This window comes from Diospyros lotus, chromosome 2 (genome assembly GCF_014633365.1).
Source record: "Diospyros lotus cultivar Yz01 chromosome 2, ASM1463336v1, whole genome shotgun sequence".
Lineage (NCBI taxonomy): Eukaryota > Viridiplantae > Streptophyta > Magnoliopsida > Ericales > Ebenaceae > Diospyros > Diospyros lotus.
The window spans coordinates 5155936-5178160 of record NC_068339.1 but is presented as its reverse complement, the minus strand read 5'-3'; the positions used below and the strand labels follow the sequence as shown (position 1 = coordinate 5178160).

General features: G+C 40.5%; 1 protein-coding gene across 5 annotated transcripts; it reads left to right on the top strand.

Moving 5' to 3' along the window:
• The first annotated feature begins 784 nt into the window (after positions 1-784).
• On the top strand, positions 785-22039 carry LOC127794074 (dual specificity protein phosphatase PHS1). 5 transcript variants are annotated; one of them, XM_052324963.1, is made up of 11 exons: positions 785-1141; positions 1317-1394; positions 1481-1626; positions 2907-3106; positions 3830-4006; positions 4100-4257; positions 5192-6272; positions 19392-19538; positions 19647-19874; positions 20924-21081; positions 21229-22038. In XM_052324963.1, the coding sequence occupies exons 1-11, from the start codon at positions 1119-1121 to the stop codon at positions 21581-21583; spliced, it is 2751 nt and encodes a 916-aa protein (XP_052180923.1). In that variant the 5' UTR covers positions 785-1118; the 3' UTR covers positions 21584-22038. The 5 variants fall into 5 exon arrangements, with proteins under 5 accessions (XP_052180923.1, XP_052180922.1, XP_052180920.1 ...); XM_052324962.1 differs by having other exon boundaries at positions 1478-1626; XM_052324960.1 differs by having other exon boundaries at positions 1478-1626; positions 2902-3106.
• Positions 22040-22225: the final 186 nt, after the last annotated feature.

Below are 22225 nucleotides of genomic sequence, written 5' to 3'. Positions count from 1 at the left end.
ACAATCACTAGCTATGATATTTTTCAATTAATTGCCACTTTATCTCTAAATTATGACCATGTCACCATTTTAATGGCTAAAATAAACAGTGGTGACAACATTTAATTGGTAAATTGGCCAAAATTAACACCATTTGCACAAAAATCCATGTAGTTAAAAAAATGTTTCTAAAATTCTTATTATATATCTTTTTTATTCATATACCAATTGCATTACAAACAATGTTAATTAAATTAAATTTAAACAAAATAAAAAAATTTAACAAATAAATAAAAGTTACACAATCACTAAGAACAGTAACAAATTAACACACCTAGATAGTAGATAGTCAAGAGACTTATCTTATTTAATAGTCGAATTTATAACACAGTGACATGAACAAGTAAACCCTAAACGCTAAACAAGCAAGGGTTTTCTTCACCATAATAGTGACATAAGAAATAAGTTTCATCTCCTTTAATAATGTTGGTGATTGAGATTCTTTTTTTCCTCTGATAATACTATGATTATATTTGGTTTCTTGTTAATTGAATTATGGATGAAATTCTTGAATAGTAGTAAATTTGATTAATATCATTCATGAGTATCTAGATAAAAAAGATAAATTATAAAAGAAATTTAAAAATAATTTTAAATAATAGAATTGAAGACAATTTCCCTAAAAAATAAATTTAATGTGTAAATTAAAAATTCTTCCTAAAAAAGTAAAAATAAACCTAATTAAAGCTTTTTATTAATAATTTAGCCGAAAGAAATCGGATCATACCCCGTGGGCCACCCCCAAATGATTGCACCAATGTGAAGTGGACCACTGAACGCCGCCCGTCGTTGCCCATAACCGCCGGCATTCCGCCATGGCAGACGGCTTCTCTTCTCTCTCTAAAGCCTCCTAGTCAACATCTCAGTCTCTCTCTCCCTCTCCGATGTATGCGAAGTGGGCCAATCAGGATCGAGGGGCTCCACCGTAGAACCAGAACCAGAAAAAGCGGGAACCAAGTTTTTTTCGAAATCCCCACAAAAAGGGCTTCTAACTGCCACCTCCACGTCTCTGGAAAGGAATTCCAAAAAAGTAGAAAAACAAAAAGCAATGGGAAAAGAGCGAAAGGAATCCCCTGCAGATGCAATCACCAGTACCTTCCAGGTTACCTTTTATTCTCTCTACTTTTTTTATGTTTCTCTACTCATTTCGATACAAATCTGGATCTAGGGTTCCAGGTTCTAAGTTTCTATTCGTGTATTTGGACATTTGATCTCTTTTGTCTTCCTTAGTTATTGTGTGTTTGTGTGTGTATATACATATCGATCCATATATGCAGAGAGAAGACGAAGACGAGGACTTTGATCTCGGATCTGAAGAGCCGGAGGTCCCATTACCTCTCACCGTCACTTCTAGGGTAATGGCCCATTTTTACACAGTCTATAACATTGCGTTGTTTGATGTATCTCTTGCTAGCAAATTTGGTGATTGTGGATGCAGCAGGTGTTGTATATGTTGGGGGATATCGCAGCTGGGCCGCCGTATCGATTCTCGCAATGGCTGGAAGTGGTTCGTAAACGCAGGGGCAGAAATCGATCATCCGGCTTCCCCCACCGTTCTCACCCTCTCGATCCTCCTATGCCATCGAGGTTATTTTTGCTCATCACACCGTTGTTCTGCGATTGAAAACTTCTCTCTTGTTTAGTTAATCGGTTGTCTTGTATGCTCAGTAGCTGTTTTTTTTTTTTCTTTGATCATTGGATTAGGTCTAACCAACATGCTGCAGACCACGGATTCACAAGAGATTAAAGTTATCAAGAGGGAAAAAAGATAATGTAATTCCTTTAGACCAAATTTTTGTGAATAAAAAAATCTTGACTTCTAGCTTTATCAAAAAAAGGAACTTGGAAATTGATGATTTTAAGACCATCTCAAGGATTTGATTCCACTAATAATGTGAACTAGAAGTTATTGGGCGAAAACTAGGAAAAGAGAAAAAGGTTGAAGAGGAAATTAAAGATACTGAAGCTTAATTAATTAATTTATTTATTCTTCTTTGATGGTTATAAAATAAGATAAAAAGCATATGCTTATCAAAACAGTCATTTTTTTGGTTGATTACATAACTAATCTCATTTTCCTTGCTTGACACTCATACAATAACTACAACAACATACCAAGACTTTGTTTAGAGTTTGTGTTTGTTGTTGGCTGCCTAATACAACCCTTCTCCTTTATCCGAGCTTGGTTTGACAATAGATAGGAATCCATAAGCGAAGTTCTTTGACAATCCTAATTCCATAAAATATTTTCAATGCTATTACGACTCGGATGAATATACAACAACAACAACACACCAAGGCCCATTCCCACTAATTGGGGTCTACTACATGGATCTTAACTAGCTAATCATTCTTATTTATGATCACATCTATAAGCCCGTCATAATCAAGTTACACTTAAGAGTTTCCCACCAAGTTTTGCTTGCTCTACTTCTGCTACCAATTTCATCCACTCTCATTATGGAAGCATCTATTAGCCTTCTTGTATGACAATTATTTTAATTGTCACATATTTTGTCATCAATAGAAGTTGTTTATACACTAAAAGTATACTGCTAGCAATTTTTTATTGTTTTAGAAAAAGGAGGAGAAGATCCTGCCATCTTGCATTATCACCCCCAACATCAGATAGCTTGCATGTTTTCCACTTCCAAATTTGGTCGTCTTTTAAAATGCAAGTGATTGTGTGCGTTGCTACCTCAGTAATTATCTTGTGTGACATGATATCTATTGTCCGTATTGCTACCATTGAATAATTGACACAAATATGTGTGTTTTGTGCGCCAAAGATGTGGTTAAAGTGTGTAATTTACAGTCTGATACTGTCATTATGACATGATTCTTATTCCTGTTGTGATTCAGTGCAGGAAACTTGATTTTGGATTCAAAAAGTTCTCCACCTTCTGAGCAAGCTACAGAAATCAGTTTGTGGGAGAGACTTGGAAAAGCTGCTATGTTGGACATTGAGCCAAATTCCTTTTCATGGGACATGCTTTCTTCACTTCACCACACTGAGCATAGTAGTAGCACTGAGCAGTCAGAGGATGAAATCAACAAACCCTTAGAGGTGTAGATACATCTAAATTTTGGTTTTTGGAGGGCTTTGAGTCTCCTCCAACTTCATGTCTGAACATTAAAAAAATTTGATGAAGAAATTAGCAGTCTGAGGAGGAATGCCGACATTATTTCCCTACAGTTTAAAAGGATATAATTTCCTTTTATTTTCCTCTTGACACAAGAAAAGCTAACATTGTTAAAGTTATAAGCCGGATGCAGTTTTCTTAATGCTCCTTTTGAGGTTAATTTAGATGAGTCTTAGTCTCATAGGTTAAATTAGTTTGGCAGTGTGAAACTGTTATCTGGCTCATTAAGTTTGGAATTTTGGAGTTTGTACGCAAACCAAAGTCAAACTACCAGAAAGTGGATTTTGTATTTTCCGTTAGTTTGTCATGCAAAGCCGTGTGCAGAAAGTTATTGCATTATTTTTACAAGGACTTGCGTACTCATAAGCACAATATATACAACAAAAAAACAATCACAAACCTTAATCCCACTAGATGGGGTCAGTGGTCATAAGCTCAATAAATACTCAGTGTAACAGTCATTTCTTATACCTTAAGTCAGTTTTTTGTACTATCAGTATCTTTTGTTTCTATATGTACGTCATTCTTTGGATTCTTTTCCTTTTTCCTTGTTTTTGCTTCACATTTTCTTTTAGAAAATATACAATGTTTTGTATCCCAAATAACATTATTGTTCATATTTTTACCAGTTATTCATGTGGATATAGGTCACTGTAAACTCTGGGGGAGTTGTCTTTTTTGCTCTATTCAACCAACCTGTGTTTGATGAATCTTCCTGTAAGGAAGCAGCTGCCGTTATCAAGATATCATCTTCAAGGATGGCAACACAGTCTGAACGCCTAGGTTATGAATTTGCAAAGTGGCTAGGAGTCCGAACTCCTCAGGTTATATCTTCTTACTTCAGCTGTTGACATGATTTTTTCCATCCTGGCTATAAGCCTGACCAACTAAAAACATATCTCATTTAAATGTTGCAGGCCAGAGTTATCCACAATTCAAGTACAGAATGGTTGCGGATAAAGGAAGCAGCTGAGAAAGCAAGAGATGCATCAATTTTACTAGGAGATGACGGTGAATTGACCTGTCCAGAACTTTTGGAAGCTCTTGAGCTGAGCCGATGTCTTTTTTTGATGAAGTGCGAGCATGAACCTGATTCTACTATAATTAAGGTGTTATAGTTGCATGGATATCCTTGCTTCCTCTTCTCATTGCTGTCTACTTATGGTGTATGTTGGGTTTTTACAGAGATAAGCCAATCTGCTAACTACATATAAATCATAGGTTGCTTAAATCTTACGTCTAAGATGTTGGGATCTTGTTGGTAGCCAAGGCATTTGGTATCACGTACTTTTTGTTGGAACAGCTTTCAATTGGTTAAGTGCCATGTTAACTGAAACGCGGATGTTCTGCTATGAACATGTTAATGGGAAGACTGTATGCCTTATGTTCTGAAATGTAGTATCATAATGGTAGATTTGTGTACATTTGTGTTCCAATTAAATAATAAAGTCTTTTTTACATCAAATTAATCATGTGAAAATATTTTTTTGAAGCATAATGGCCAGTTTTTTTTTTTTTTGTTGGGAAAACACTAGTCTCTTAAACTCCAACACCTTATATTTAGTCTTTTTTTTCTTTCCCAAGAAATCTTGCTGAGGAAATTAATGTGAAATATATCTGGAAACTGTAATTGCTAAATTCACTGTTTTGAAGTAAAAATGCACTGCATTTTTTGGACAAACATGCATTCTATATAACTAGGAAACTATTTGTTTCTAATAGCACAGGTTCATTGTGCAAACTGGCACCTATTATCACAAAAGCTAGAGCATTTAAGGATCTTTAGATAACAGACATTGTGAAATTGGGCAACAAAAAAGAGCTGATGATTATCCTGTACATAACCCAACTGTCAATGCTTCTATGGGCGCAAAATGAACTATGATCATCATAGTTAGCCATATAGACAGCAGTTGATGGAGGAAGCATGAAACTTCATGATGCAAAGCAAAGTTAAATATAATTTAAAGTCATCATTTGATCTTAATTTGTTTGTCCTGCTTCTGCAGTTATGTACATGGGTCTCCTCTGTTGGATAGTTCCAATGCTTTTGATTCACGAGAAGCTGCAGAGAGGACAGCAGCAGCCCTTGGAAGGATCTTGATGTTGGACCTAGTCATCCGAAATGAAGATAGGCTTCCATGTCGTCAGCTCAGATGGCGTGGAAATTCTGCGAATTTATTGTTGGCTGACAAAATTGCATCAGTAAATATGGATATATTGGAGGAAGCCTTTGATTCAGCAGTTAAGAGATATAGGCCAAGAGTAATTCGAGCTCTTCAGAAAGAAAGAAGAACAACTTCAGATGATAGCAGATTGAGCCCTACTAAATCAGCACTGACACCTCACACCTCAGAACTTTCTGATATTATAGAATCACCCAAATCCAGCAACATCAGCCTAAGAAGTCAATCTTCAAATGCATCAACAGTGTCTGACTTTCATGTAGTGGCCATTGACTCTCTTGTTCCACGTCGACCACCTGCAGGAAAACGTGCAAATGATCATGAAACTTATCCCAAGCTGGTTGAGCTCCTTATCAACAGTTCTAACTATTCCTCAAATCTGTTACATGAGATAACTGGAGGGAGATTAGGATATCCAGCAGATGATGCTGATATGGTGACTGATATACGTTTGACTGACATGACTTCAGTTGTTCATGAATTTCGGAGTGGATTCCGTGCAGCTCTCAGGGACTTGCAGGGGTTTCATATATTCTTACTTACACTTCACCAAAAGTTAGATAGCCTATTACGGGCATTTTTGAGCATTATAAACAGAAGTTCCTCAGAGGATCTTGACAAAGAGGATTTAGTGGTTTCAGAGTCTTCTTCACAAGTTCCAGTACTGGGCATTCATTGTCCCTCACCACCAAGTAAAGAACGTCCTATTAATGACAACCATCCTGATGTAAATGATCAAGAGTTTCAGAGGACAGCTCCAAAGTCATCATGTAAAGAAGGGTTGGATTCTTTTTCCCCTATGTCACGAGATAGTTCTCATGGAAAGTTCAATAAAGGATGCGGGGAACCACTTCATAGCTTGCGTATGACATCAAAGCTTCGTGACTTCCATAAATTTGCCAAGGTTTGTCATGTTTCCTAGACTACATTGTTAATTGGAAATCATAATTTGACATTTTTGGGCATGACCACAAATCACTGCATAAAACCTGACGCTACATTCATGCCACATACATATTCAAGTATAGCTTCATTTATAGAATTCTAGTCAATGTTCTCATCTATAGGAAGATACCTTATATAGCATAATAATATGAAGATACCTTAATAAGTACAGAAGGATATGCATATGTGTCACATAGATTGAGAAAAATAAGGATATTGGTATGATGTGAATACAACAATTTATATATATATATATATATATGTTACCTAATAACCATGTCTGTATGTACAAATTGTATAGAAGTATCTAAACCATAGTGAGAAAACAAGGTTTGCACCACTCTAGCCTTTGTCACACAACCCATTTCAACTCATGCATGGCCTAGTCATGCAACCTATATGTCTTCCTAGAGATAATTTTCATTCTGTGATTGCCTTCATTTCTGTTGGCCATTGTCATGCACTTAGACCGAAGCTATTGTAATAAGGGTAGTTATGGCTGTAATGACTTGTACCTAAGGGGTGCATCAAGAATTGTACACGGGAGTGGTAACTGTTTTTGGCACCAACTCCCAAGTTGTCAACTAGTTTAAAAGCGCGGTCCTGGCTCAGTTTGAAGGGATCAAAATACAATTTGAATTTTCTCATTTCCTCCTAAATTTCCCTCTCCTCTCTCCCTCTCTTTCTCGATCATTCTCTCTCAATTCTCAAATTCCCTTCCCTCTTTTTACAATTCCCACCAAATTCTCCTCTAAATAGACGAGAATTCTCCTGTCAGATCTCAGATTTGACAAATTGGTATCAGAGCACGCTTTTGGCTAAAGGTTTCTGATGTTCCAATCGCAATGACTGATGGTACTCGCATGAAGCAGATGAAGATGCAGCTACAACAAGTGACAGCTACGGTGATGGAAGTGTAGACTCAAGTGGGATCTATGGAGGAGGCGATTGGTGTGGTGGTTGATAAGAAGTTGGAGTATGCCTCAGATTGATTGCGAGGAGATATGCGCAATTAGATCCATGAGGAGATGCGGGAACAAAACATCATGTTGCGTGATCAGATGCAACAATTCATACTGATGTTCTCAAGTCAGGCACTTGTAAGATTATCCCCTAATTTTCCCCCTTGAGAGAGATTGGATCCAATACTCCCAGGCATTGGCACCAGTCATAGAGTGGGTAGATCTTCAGAGTTGGAGGCTGATCCGACGACAGTTGGTGATAATGTAGTTGAAAGGAGATTGGAAGTCCAGGTGACTTCAAATCATTCTGATTTTTCGGTGCCAAAATTGGAAGTACTTATGTTTGATGAGATGAAACCCCGATGGTTGATTTGGAGGTGTGAGAAGTTGTTTAGCATACATCAAGTGGTTGATAACCAGAGAGTTACTCTAGCAACAACTTATCTGAATGATGTGGGGGATGTATGGTTCCAAGGATGGTCAAGGGTGATAGATGATTGCAATTGGGAAGAATTTGTTGGGGGATTGTGCGAGAGGTTTTGGGAATGGAGGACTGTGGATATAGTAGAAGAATTTAATAAGCTGAGGTAGAGTGGGACTGTGCATGAGTATCAACTTAAGTTTAAGGAGTTGAAGTCACTTATGCTTAACCGAAACCCCTACATGACTGAGGAGTACATCATGTCAAGCTTTATTAGTGGGTTGAAGATGATGATGCCTAGAACAATGCAGGAGTCAGCGGAGAATGCCTAGATGTAGGAATTAATAGTGGAAGCATTGATGAGAAAGCAGATGATCCAAGGAAGGGGAGGAAGCTATGGGCTAATCCAACCAAGGGGAAAGGTGTAGGGGAAGGAGTTGAACAAAACAGGGGCAGGGCCCAAGTATCAGGCACTTCCGCTACCTACATCCACAATGCAACAAGGGGGAAGACTCATAAAGCACAGAAGGCAAGTTGGATTGTGGGGATAAGTACTCCCTGGGACATCAATGCAAGAGACAATTACTCTTGTTGGAAGGGGGTGAGATAGAAGAGGATACTGAGAAAGAAACAATGGTTGCGGTGAATGAATTGGATGAAAAGGACAATAGGGCTATCTCGCTACACACTATCAAAGGAATGGCCAGCAATAAGATCATTAAAGTGGAAGGGAGAGTATAAGATAGCACCCTCATGGTGTTAATTTACAGTGGGAGTACCCACAGTTTCGTTGATGAAGGGACAACTAAGAAGATGAATTGCGAGCTATCTAATATCCAAGTCCTTTTAGTGACAATTGCTAATGGGAATAAGGTACTAAGCAAGTCAGCTTGTTTGGGGTTTTGCTGGATGATGCAGGGAGAAACCTTTGAGGTTGATTTGAGGTTATTGAAGCTTGGGGAATGCCACATAGTTTTAGGGGTTAACTGGATGAAGAGTGTAAGCCTAATTAGCTTTGACTTCAACAAGATGGAGGTAACTTTGGAGAAGGGAGGGAGGAGGGTGACTCTCCAAGGGAATGTGGAAACTTAGATTTGCAAAATGATCAAGGGGGGAGCAGTTGCAGTAGTTGTTCAAATACAAACTTTCCCTAGTAACTCAATTGTTTTCAATTGAGGCAACGAAGGAAGTGGAGGATCAAGAAGAACAGGAGGGGCAATGCATGATGGCAGCTAGCAACCAGGCACCTCCCCTATGGCATGTACACGAATTGGCTTTATTAGATACATTGTGGATTAAATTTCAAGACTTCTTTGCAGAACCTAAGGACTTACCACTCAAAAGACCATTTGATCATGTTACAACCCTCAAGTAGAACTCACCCTCAAAAACTATCTGTTAAGGGGAGGGGTGCCCAAGAGATTATAAACCCCATACTAGAAGCCTGAACTTCCAATGTAGGACAAGTCCCATATCTTGGACCATAACATACCACCACGCTTTGCAGTCTAGCCCACGATGGCAGGCTGTGCACTAGCCACTGTTAGTTTCGGGCGAACATTGCAATGCCAACGTCACCTTCGTCACCGCTCGCTTGCACTAGGAGCCATGGAGTCGGCTCTGATACCACTGTTATAACCCTCAAGTAGAACTCACCCTCAAAAGCTAGCTGTTAAGGGGAGGGTGCCCAAGAGGTTATAAACCCCACACCAGAAGCGTGAACTTCCAATGTGGGACAAGTCTCATACCTTGCAGTGGACCATAACAGATCATTCCATATCCCTCCAACCTAATACAGAACCAGTAAACATATGGTCCTATAGATATTCTCCTAAACTCAAATCGAAGATTGAAAAGCTAGTAACAGAAATGTTGAACCATTTTATAATCTACCCTAGCCAAAGCCCATTTGTCTCACTTGTTTTGTTAATAAAAAAGGACAGAACATGACATTTTTGCATTGACTATCGCCAAGTCAACACCATAACCGTCAAGGTCAAATTGCCCATTCCCATTATTGAAGACCTATTAGATGAACTTAGATATGCTATAGTATTTTTTCAAACTTGACCTGAGATTTGGATATCACCAAATCGTATGAACCCAACTAATATACCCAAAACAACCTTTAAAACCCACCATGGACATTACGAATTTACAGTAATGCCATTCAGATTAACCAATGCACCAGTTACATTTCAAGCCCTAATGTACTATATCTTTGAACCCCGCCTCAGAAAATTTATGCTGGTGTTTTTTGATAGCATATTAATCTATAGCCCTACATTCTCCAAACACCTAGAACACCTTAGGACTGCATTCCAAGTCCTTATATTCAATCGACTATATATCCAAAAAGTCCAAATGTGCCTTTGCTCAAAAGCAGGTGGAATATTGATGAGATCCCTGATAGTTATCCAATATTGTAACCCAATATCAATAGCTTTCAGTAATTACCAGCAAGGAACAAGAACAATCCAGGGCACTCGAGAGGCCCTTGCTCTCCAAATTTTCTACCCAAAAACTAGCCCTCCTCTCTCTCTTCTTCTCAGCTATTTATACCTCTCCTCAACTCCTCTCTAACTGAATTCCCCTATGCATGCTGATTATTCCCTCAGCATGTGGATTACAATTCTACCTCCCATGTGCACATGCTGGTTGTTACACCTGCATGTGCTGATTCCTTATTCTAACATTCATGCTTGTTGCTACATGTGGCGTCTTTAGTGGGTCCGGTGCACTGGTGGCCTATCAGTACTCCCCTCTCGTACTTTTACCTTGTCCTCAAGGTGAAAAGTAGGAAATTGGTGCTAAATCATGTTGTAGGTTGCCTCTAATAGGGTAAACCCTTCCATTGGACCAAGACATCCAGTGCAAATTAGTACCCCTTCTAGGCCGAACTCCCAGCACTGTTTCTGGTTCAACCCTCATCTCTAGGTCTGCATTCAGCTGGTGGGGAATCTCCACTCTTGCTCCCCCCTCTCCCTTTGCCTCCCTTAGCTGTGACACATGAAAACAAGATGAATATGGTAGCGCCAGTTTGTAAGCCATTGGCCCAACCCTCTACACAATTTCAAATGGCCCATAGAACCTAGGTGCCAAATTTTCATTAGGGTGGACAGCCAAGGTCTTCCTTCAGTAGGGTCTTAGTTTCAAATAGACGAAGTCACCCACAACAAACTGAACATCCCTTCTTTTCTAGTCAACTCCCTCTTCATGACAGCATGAGCTTTTGACAGTTGGTTCTTGAGTTCTTCCAAGGCTTGATCTTGCTCCATTAATTGTTGTTCCACTGTAGACACGGGTGTAGTTCCCTTGTCAAATATGATTAAGGCTGGCGGTTCCTTCCCATACACTGCTTGAAAAGAATTTACCCTTGAAACAGTGTGGTATGAGGTGTTATACCACAATTCAGTCCATGGCAGCCACCCATACCACCCCTTAGGCCTCGATGATGCAAAACAACGTAAGTACGTCTCTAAGGTCCTATTAAGGACCTCCATTTGCCCATCCGTTTGTGGGTGGTAGGTCGTGCTTCAATTAAGTTTAATACTTTGGAGCCGGAACAATTTGTCCCAAAAACGGCTCATAAATATCTTGTCTCTATCTGAAACAATAGACTAGGGCATGCTGTGAAGCCTCACTATTTTTTTGATGAAAATCCCTGCCACTACTCCTGCTGTGAACGGATGTTTGAGACTAATGAAATGCCCATATTTACTTAGTCTGTCCACCACCACTAATATAGAATTCATATGGCCCAACTTTGGTAAATCCTTAATAAAATCCATGGCTATATCATCCCAAATCTGATCTGGAATAGGAAGAGGCTGTAGAAGTTCCCCCGACGTTAAGGATTCATACCTATTTTGCTAGCAAACGTCACAACTGCTCACATATTGACGTATGTCACACCTCATACTGGCCCAATACACACTCGTTGCAATTCGTTTATACATTTTCAAGAACCCTGAATGGCCTCCAACACTTCCATCGTGACTCTCATGAAGTAATAATGGAATTAGAGAAGAACCCTTAGGCAAGAGCAACTGCCCCTTGTAGAGGAGCTGGTCATCCACCAACTGGAAATCTAATCGGGAAGAAGGATCATGCTCCCTTATAATTCCCTATAGGGAGGCGTCTTTTTCCACTTCTTGGGCCAGCTGGTCTAGTTGAACCACCTTTGGAACCGTTAAGGCTAATAAGGCTGTCGAGTGACTGATTCTCGAGAGACTATTTGCTACCTTATTTTCTAACCCATGATGATAGAGTATCTCGAAGTGAAACCCCATCAACTTCATCATCCATCTTTGATACTCTGGGCTCACCATTCGTTGTTCCAACAAAAACTTCAAGCTTTTCTGATCTTGTCCTCACAATGAACTTTCTCCCAAAAGGTAATGCCTCCACTTTTGAATTGCAAACACCATAGCCATCAACTCCCTTTCGGAAACTGATTTTTTTCTCTCCGACGGCTTAAGAGTGTGGCTGAAGTACGCAATGGGCCTATGATTCTGCATTAACATCGCCCCCAATCGTTGCCCTAAAGCATTAGATTCAATGATAAATGGCTGATCGAAATTTGGTAGTGCTAAAATCGGAAGAGATACCATTGTTGCCTTGAGTTGCTGGAAGGCTTGCTCAACTTCCATATCCCCAAAAAAATTATTCTTCCTTAATCTCTCTGTGACGGGCCACACCATCTTTGCCATAATCTCTTACAGACCTCCGATAGTACCCCGTGAGACTGAGGAACCCTCTCAATTCCTTCAAAGTTGTGGGTGTGGGCCAATCCATCATGACTTGCGCCTTGCAACGATCAGCCGACACGCCTTGTTGGGAAATGACGTGGCCTAGATACTCAACCTCCAATTGCCCGAATGAACATTTTTTCTTGTTTGCAAACAACTAATTTTCAGCCAACACCTTCAAAACACAACGCAAGTGCTGCACATGCTGTTCAAAATCACGACTGTAAATTAATATATCGTCAAAAAATACTAGTACAAATCATTTCAAATACTCCCTGAATATGTCATTCATTAAGGATTGGAAGGTGATCAGTGCATTCGTCAATTCGAAGTGCGAGGAATTCATAGTGGCTCTCATGTGTTCGAAATGCAGTCTTTGGCACGTCCCCTGCCTTGACTCGAATTTGATGATAACTAGATTTGAGATCTAGCTTTGAGAAAATCGTATCCTCGTGTAGTTCATCTAGCAGCTCGTTAATGACTAAAATTGGGAACTTGTCGGGGACCGTTACCTTGTTCAAGGCCCGGTAATCTACACAAAACCTCCACCCCCCGTCCTTCTTTTTCACTAGCCGCATCGGGCTGGAATAGGGGTTGACACTTGACTTTATAATCCTAGTTGCAAACATCTCACGTATCATCTTCTCGAATAGGAGGTTGATGGCATGGTCCTTGTTTCTGGTGGGTGGCAGTCCCTTCGGGTTGGCAAAAACCCCCTCGAACTCAGCCAACACTTCCTCCAAACCCCGAGGCAAACCCACCTGCAATTCATTGAACTTGGTAGACACCTTTCCTATTTCCAGCAGTACTCCCTCTCCATTTTCTTTAAATGCTTTCATCATAGATTTCAGGGAGACTAACGGCTTACTTAAACTAGGGTCACCCTGCAAAGTTATCGCCATTCCACCAACCTGGAACTTCATGGTCAGATTTCTCCATTCCACACTCATTTTTCCCACCGAAGCTAGCCACTTCATGCCAAGGATGACATCAGAACTCCCTAACTCTAGCGGAAGGAAATCTTCCACTATTTGCAGGTTATCAAAGATCAATTTCATGCCCTTGCAAATTCCCGCTCCGTGCACAGCCATCCCGGTTCCCATTGTCACCCCATATCCAACAGTTTCTGTCCTCGCCAAACTCAAACATTACACCAGCTCAGACGCTATGAAGTTGTGGGTTGCTCTTCCATCCACAAGAACCACTATCGGCTGCCCTTCCATGTGTCCCCTTAGCTTCATCGTTTGTGGTGTAGTCAATCCCACAACCGAATTCATAGATAGCTTGATCACTTCACCCACACACCATAACTCTTCTTTACCCCCCCTCCAATGTTTCCTCCTCTCTTACAACCTCTCCTATTTCTTCGTCATAGATCATCATAACTTGGAGCTCCCCTCCAATGTTTCCTCCTCTCTTACAGCCTCTCCTATTTCTTCATCATAGATCATCATAACTTGGAGCTCCTTGTTTTAACATCTATGACCTATCAAATATTTTTCATCACAACGAAAGCAAAGGCCCTTCTCACGCTTGGCCTTCCAGCCTCACTAAGTCGTTTAAAAGGAAAGCTCCCAACATTTCCAGAGGCGTGATACCAAGGTCCTGTTTGGGTCACGGACTTTCGGGAGGAACCCGCACTCTTCATTGGTACAGGGGACATCCGATTGGCGACCGATGGTGCCAAAGGGTAGCCACTCTTTGGTGGTCCTGCTGCCTTATAACAGTTCTGAAGAGCTGCGTTCTTGTCCTCAATATTTTGAGCCACGACCATGATCCGATCGAGCCCCCGGGGTTGCAGCTCCCTGATCTCAGCTCTTATCTCCGGTTTGAGATCGTTTAGGAATTGGCCTTCCAAAAACGCCTCAAGAACATCTAGCACGGATGCGGCCAACGTCTCAAACAACAACCTATACTCCTTAACAGTCTCCTCTTGCCAGAGAGCCAAGAAACACTCCTCCAACGACCCTTCTTGAGTGGAGCAAAACATGCCCAGAATTCCCTGCTTCAAGCCTTCCCAAGTCCGAATTCCTCTTTGCCTTGACTCCCATTGAAACCAAGCCAGGGCCGCAGCTTCAAAACACAATGCAACAGAGTCGATCTTCTCCTCCTCTGTTAATTAATTGACCGTAAAATACCTCTCAGCTCGAAAAATTCACTCATCTGGATTCTCTCCTTCGAATATGAGCATCTCTAGCCTCCTTCCCCGTATTTTCGACCAGTACCCACCTTCGATTCCTCCTTCCAAGTCGTGGCCTCCCACAATCCCAGGGGTTACTTCGGAATCCATGGTGAATTCTGAAGGTCCTTCTCGCTCCTTAGACTTGCTCTTCCTCTCTCACTCCTGCTCATCCCACTTCATTCACATGAAAGCAAACTGCTCGACCATCATCGCCACATTTCGTTCCATCGCTTGGATGTCGCCTCTCATGGCTTTGACTCCCCGTTGCATGCCCTCCATCTTCGACTCCAATTCACTCACTCTATTCGTTAAGTTCACCATGAGGGTCGACAATGCTCTGATACCAAATTGATGAGATCCCTGATAGTTATCCATTATTATAACCCAATATCAATAGCTTTCAGTAATTACCAGCAAGGAATAGGAACAATCCAAGGCATTCAAGAGGCCCTCACTCTCCAGAATTTTCTACTAAAAAACCAACCCTCCTCTCTAACCGAATTCCCTTGCACATGCTAATTATTCCCTCAGCATGCGGATTACAATTCTACCCCCCATGCGCACATGCTGGTTGTTACACCTGCATGTGTTGATTCCCTATTCTAACCTTCATGCTTGTTGCTACTTGTGGCGTCTTTAGTAGATCCAGTACATCGGTGGCCTATCAAATATTTGGGGCACGTTATATTTAGTACGGGAGTTAGCACAAATCCTAAGAAGATAGCTTCCATGATTGCTTGGCCTAGACCCACCAATGTCAAGGCTTTGAGGGGGTTTCATCAATGAAGGTTTTTGTGAAAAACAACAGGGGGATCAGCAAACCCCTAATTGAACTATTGAAGAAGGATAGTTTTAAATGGGATGAAAGAGCTGAGGTGGCATTTGATTAGTTGAAGAGGGCCATGAGTAAGGCTCCAATGTTGGGGTTGCCTGATTTCAACAAGCCATTCACACTGGAGACAGATGCCAATAGCACCGGAGTAGGAATTGTTTTGGCACAAGATGGTCGGCTTTGGCTTTCCTTAGTTGGGCCTTAGCCCCATGGCATGAAGGACTCAGCATTTATGATAAAGACCTACTGACTATACTTATGGCAGTAGATAAGTGGATACACTACCTAGAGGGAGGACAGTTTGTAATCAAAATTGATCACAAGAGCCTTAAGTTTCTCCTATAGCAAAGGCTACACACCCACCTTCAAAGGAAGGGCATGGCCAAACTAATGGGGGTTAATTATGTGATTCAATTTAGGAAGGGGAAGGAGAACGTGGCAGTAGACACTTTGTCCAGATGCCATGAAGAGGGTTCTAGTGCAGCCATTACTGCATTGGTACCAAGAGGTCGCAGCTAGCTATGAAAGGAAAGAATGGATGAAAGAGCTCTTGGAACAGTTGAGTATAGATGATAATAGCAAGCCGCAATATACTATACTCAATTGCTTGTTGAGATATCAAGGGTGGTTAGTGATTGGGGACTGTGAAGTTCTAAGGAGAAAGATCCTCCAAACCCTGCACGAATCACCCATCAGAGGTCACTCAAGTATTCAGAATACCTACAGGAAGGTAAAACATGTGTTTTATTGGCCTAATTTGAAGAAATTAGTGATGGAGCTTGTCCTCAATTGTGACACGTGCAAGAGATGCAAGCATGAGTCAGTAGCACGATTAGGTCTCCTACAACCCCTTGGCATCCCAGATTAGGCATGGGCCAATATTACTATGGACTTTATAGAAGGATTACCTAGGTCGGAGGGGAAGGACTGTATCCTAGCGGTGGTGGAACGACATACCAAATTCAGCCACTTCTTGAGCTTATCCCACCCCTTTATTGCCCAAGAAGTAGCCAAGCTCTTTATGGACAATGTGGTCCAGCTGCATGGGATCCCTCAAACAGTTGTCTCCGATAGAGACAAGGTGTTCGCGAGTTTATTTTGGCAAGAGCTACTGAGATCCTTGGGCTCCAAGCTTCACATGTCTACGACATATCGCTCGGAGACGGATGGCCAATCTGAATGCGTAAATCAGTGCCTAGAGACATATTTGAGGTGTTTTTGTTTCCTACAGCGTAAAGGATGGCACAAATGGTTGGCCTTGGCCCAATGATGGTATAACTCCAGCCACCACAACCCTATCAACATGACGCCATTTGAAGCTTTGTATGGTTACAAACCTAACCTACTACCAGCTGTTGGGGGACCTACTACAGTAGCAGCAGTGGATGCCTATTTACAGCATAGGCAGCACACCCTGCAAGCCCTAAAAACAGAATTAGCCAAGGCCCAAAATCGGTTGAAGCAACTAGCAGACAGGAAAGGGAGTGAAAGGGTGTTTGAAGGAGATGAAGTATATTTAAAGCTCAGCCATCCCCACCTCAAATCCCTCTCTCAGCAGCCGATCTCTAAGTTGAGTCCCAAGTTCTATGGCCCATATCCTATCATTTCAAGGATTGGGCAAGTGGCCTACAATTTGCAATTACCTGAGTGAACACACATTCACCCGGTGTTCCACGTCTACCTTCTCAAGAAGTCAGCCAGGAGCAATGTGGTCAGCCAAGCCCTCCCTTCTCACATCAGGGAAGAAGAACCAGCAGTCTCTCCAGTAGCCATTTTGGATAGGAGAGTAACCTACCAGCAAGGGCCCCCCTTAACTCAAGTCCTAGTTCAGTGGTCATCCCTACATCCTGACAATAATTCCTGGGAGTACCTCCCCGAGCTTCTCAAGTAGTTTCCCAGCAGCCAATCTACTACACATTTCTTGAGGACAAGAAATAGTTTTTTGGGGGGGGGGGGGGGGGGGGGGGAATTGTCATGTACTTAGATCGAAGCTATTGTAATGAGGTTGCTATTATAATAAGGGTAGTTATGGCTGTAATGACTTGTACCTAAGGGGTGCATCAGGAACTGTACACGGGAGTGGTAATCGTTTTTGGTGCCAAATCCCAAGCTGTGGACCAGTTTAAAAGCATGGTCCCGGCTCAGTTTGAAGGCATTAAAATACAATTTGAATTGCCTCATTTCCTCCTAAATTTCCCTCTCCTCTCTCCCTCTCTTTCTCTTTCTCAACCCCTCTCTCAATTCTCAAATCCCCTCTCTCTTTCTACAATTTCTGCCTAATTCTCCTCTAAATTGACGAGAATTCTCCAGTCAGATCTAGGATCTGACAGCCACCAGTCTTAAAGTGATGCAACATTTGTAATAAATCTCCCTAGCGAGTCAAGGGAATTCCAGGCCTGCTAACCATCATTTCTGGTTTCAACATGGTTCTGTGCTCAAGGGCCAGATCTGATGTTGGTTCTTCTCTGGAACCAGAGTTCAGATGTGGCTCTCCAGCTAATCAGCCAGAGAGGGAGGAAGAAAAGAAGTAAAAGAACATCAGCTTACCATGAGAGGTGACAAGAAGTGAGAGCAAGAGAATGAGGGAGTGAGATAGTGAGATTGTGTGGGAGTGAATGTGATGGACTGGTCTAACTCCGGTATTTTGCTGTATTGGCTGTTACTGGCTGGTACCAACCAGTACCTTCAGTACCAATTGGTTCTATGACCAAAACAGAAAGTGATATTTTTGGTACCAAAAAATGTTTACAGTAAGAGATTGACAACTTCGGTTTTTCAATTTGTACAGCTGAAGTAACACCAAGTTGTTGAAATTCTGGAATCATTTTGAAATATGGAGATTGTTGACAATGAACTCCTCTCACAAAATAGCATTTCAGGAGGGACATGATAGTGGAGAGGTTGAAGAGGTGATGGACTAGGCCGGGAAGTTGCATAGTTGCAGTATAGCTGGGATGATGTTGAGAAGATATACCATGACTTGTGTTAGTATTTTTTTTTTTTAGACAAAGTGCACAAAATAATGCAGTTAATAATTTTCTGAGATAGGATGAAATAATTAAGGATTGAAATATTGATATAAATGAGATTTGAATGTTAGAAAGTAGATAGCAATTAAGTGTGTTGAAGGTTTAGAAGGAATTGAAAGAGAGAGTGGAGAGAAGTGTGGGATGTTTCTCACGGGCCATTTGACACCTGTAGTCTGATGACTCTGTACGGATATATACATGGCTATCATTTTGGAATCGTCAAAGTGCCACCCCCGGGCGCCGTTCTAAAATAATAGTTGATGCATTAACTTTCCCTTCAGAGGAGTCCAGTACTTTGTGCTCATGTATCTTGGTTTCAGAATAATCAATGACATTCTTCTCAATTCAAGGGTTAAAGCTATGTATATTTCAGAAATGTTTACTTCAAGAACTGAGCTTGATCCCTGTGGCTCCAGTTTGTTGTGCAGTCAGGTGGTTCTGACTTTATAGTCGGCATTGTTTGGGAAAAGACACCTTGGTAGATTTCGTCTGTGCTTTAAGATTTAGACATGCTGCTAATGAATATTTTTGGGCGTACATTTCTTTTAGCTATCCAGTATCCACTAATGGGTGTTTATACAAGATATGGGCATACATAGAGATGATTGACGAGTTAGAATTTATGTAGCCAACCCCACCTAGTTTGGGATTTAAGACGTGATATATTGTTGTATCCAATAATGGGTGTATCTCAGTAAACAAAAAAAAAAAAAATGTGTATCTCTTGCATGCATTATGTAGAATTAGCTGAACTAAAGATTTTCTGCTCAATGACTGACACCATTTTTTTTTGGGTCATTGTAGAGTTCCTTACTTGTAATGGAATCATTGTTCACCAGCCCACGAAATTTGAATGATTATTTTTTTTGACAACAATTGTTCTGGTCACTACCATACTCAGGTTGATGTGGAACTAAACAAAGAATTGGAGCAATGGAATGACATGCTTAGAAATGACGTTGTAAAACTATGCCAGGAGAACAATTTTAATACAGGATTTTTTGAGGGTAATGAAAACAATAGTGTTGTTGATGCTTATGAGTTAAAGGTAAAGTTTCATTCAAATTTGGGTTTTGCTTATATGGATTAACTGTTACTTATTCTATTGGCTTGTGTTACATTATCAGCTGCTTGTGTTGTTCCAAATTCTTTTCAGGTCAGACTTGAGCATATACTTGAGAGGATACAATTAATATCAGATGCAGCAAACACGGAGAAGCCATCATTAATTTCAGGTAGCCTCTTTATTGGTGGAGCCCTAGCTGCAAGATCTATTTACACACTGCAGCATTTGGGTGTCACACATATATTATGCTTATGCTCTAATGAAATTGGGCAGTCAGATTCTCAATATCCTGAGTTATTCGAGTACAGAAACTTCTCTGTAAGTTCTCTTTTCCTTAAATCTCTAGTCTTGGAGTTCCCTGCCTAGTGGGACTAAGGCTTGTGATTGTTGTTGTTCTGTTCCTTGATTGCTTTTTTTTTTTCCTTGGCGCTGTGCTGGTGGCTGTCTTTTTTATTATTGGATTTATATTTATATTGTGATATAGACTTAGGTATATGTAATTATCTAGTATGCTATCTGCTTTGCTTTTGAGGTAATCTGAACTCATGAATGTTGCGTTTGTGATGCCTTTGTCAAGGCCCATTTTCACTTCTAATGTTCTGCCATTAATTTTTCTAATTTTGCTTGAGATCTTTCCAAAAACACAAATGTGTCTTAATTGGAGATCAAATACTTGAGAAACCATAAGAGTTGATTAAAGGTGACTTTAAAATGTGCAAAAGTATATTTACAGGAAAAAAAAAAAAAGGTGCAAAAGTAATAAGTTCGTAGTTGAGAAGATGATGAGATACTTAACTTGAAGAAGTTACAAGTCTTAGGTTACAATTATCTTATTTTGAATCAAAATACAGAATTTTTCAGAGCCCTTCATATGGATAACATAATTAAGTCATCGTGACATGACTGCACTGCAATGTGGCTTTTCAATAATGGCTTATCTCTTTAACTTGTGGTATGTTTATAGTTTGGATCTTCTTATATATTCATGGTGCTTAACTGTGATGAAACCTCACAAACTTCTTTCCAGAACAAGATGCATTACTAGGGAAGAAAATCACCTTATATAGTTCCAGATTTTTTGGGTCTTCTTTCTTTTGGTATCCATTGCCAGTTGGCCACATTTTTTCTTCTGTCATTTTCTTGCTTTTATTTCTTCTATTGTTGTAAGTTTGACTGTCCTGTGTAATTTTTTTTATTTTTTTTTTACATTTTTATTGTGCTACACTTTCTTTCATAAAATTGAAACTTCTAAATGAATGTACATTATTTAAATTGAACAAACAACTATCAGATATGCATCGGCAGTCAACTTCCCTCAAAGCATTTCTCCAAGTCTTACAGTAGATGTTCGTTCTCCATGTGCACAGATAAATGATGAGGAAGATACAAACATCAGTAATATCTTTGAAGAAGCACATGATTTTATTGATCACGTTGAGAAAACAGGCGGAAAGGTTTTGGTTCATTGCTTCGAAGGGAGAAGCAGAAGCACAACTGTAGTTCTGGCCTACATGATGCTCCGGAAGTAAGTAGGCAATTCGTGGTTGTATGTTTATGTTGTGACTTCAATAACATGTCTAAAGAAAATATAAGTTTGGCAAGGAACGTACAAGTTGATTGTTTAACAACCCACCATTATCCTATACATTATTGATTATTGCCTTACTCATAGGAACCTGACACTTCTCGAAGCATGGAATAAACTGAAACGAGCGCACCGTAGAGCCCAGCCCAATGATGGGTTTGCTAAGATTCTGTTGGAGCTAGATAAGAAGTTGTATGGGAAGGTTTCCATGGAATGGCAACATAGGAAACCAACTATGAAAGTGTGCCCCATTTGTGGAAAGAATGCCGGCTTGAGCAGTAGCTCATTGAAGCTCCATTTGCAGAAAGAACACAAGAACCTATCATCAGGGAGCGTGGACAGTGCCATGACGATGGAAATACAAAAGGCTTTGAGTGTGCTGAAGATGAATCGAAGTGTCAGCCCCACACAGAGGCAATCTAATTCATTGATGGATGAATAACGAACTGTAAGCTTTCTTTCTTTGCAAAATGTAACCAATGCATGCCTGAAAGAAGGGTGCTGCTTGGTTGGCCTCGTCTTCGTTGATGATTTATTAGGAATGCAATCCCAAAGCTTCCAAAATAGAATTAGAACTTGTTCGTGGGTCAAACGCCAGCACTGGAAATGTCAGTTGTACTGGATGGATATTGATTGCGCAAATGAGCAACAGGCCACAGCTAAAGATTGTTTTGAGACAGTAAGCACTGAAGTTTCTCAGCTGACTGTTTTGTAAATTTTAAGAATGATGCTTGACAGTGTACTAAATACCATGAGACGGGAGCATTTATATGAATATTGATTCTTGTCTTGTATATACTACTTGGACTACCAAAAAAAAAAACTTGTATTAAAATGGAAAACCAATTACTACAGTTGAGATCGGAATAAGACTTTGCTGCAGTTGGTCACCAATCGCCATATGCACCGTTTGTAGTGAACTTACTGTTTTGGGGGATGTACTTCTGGACGAATTCGTTCGTCTTTTTAGCCGGACGGGCCCCATTCATTTGTATCCACGCGAGTAAGTAATGCCGGCTTTCTTCCTGAGGAGCACTCTTTTCTTTTTGGGTTATTGATGAGGGCTTACCATTGTTATAGTTTT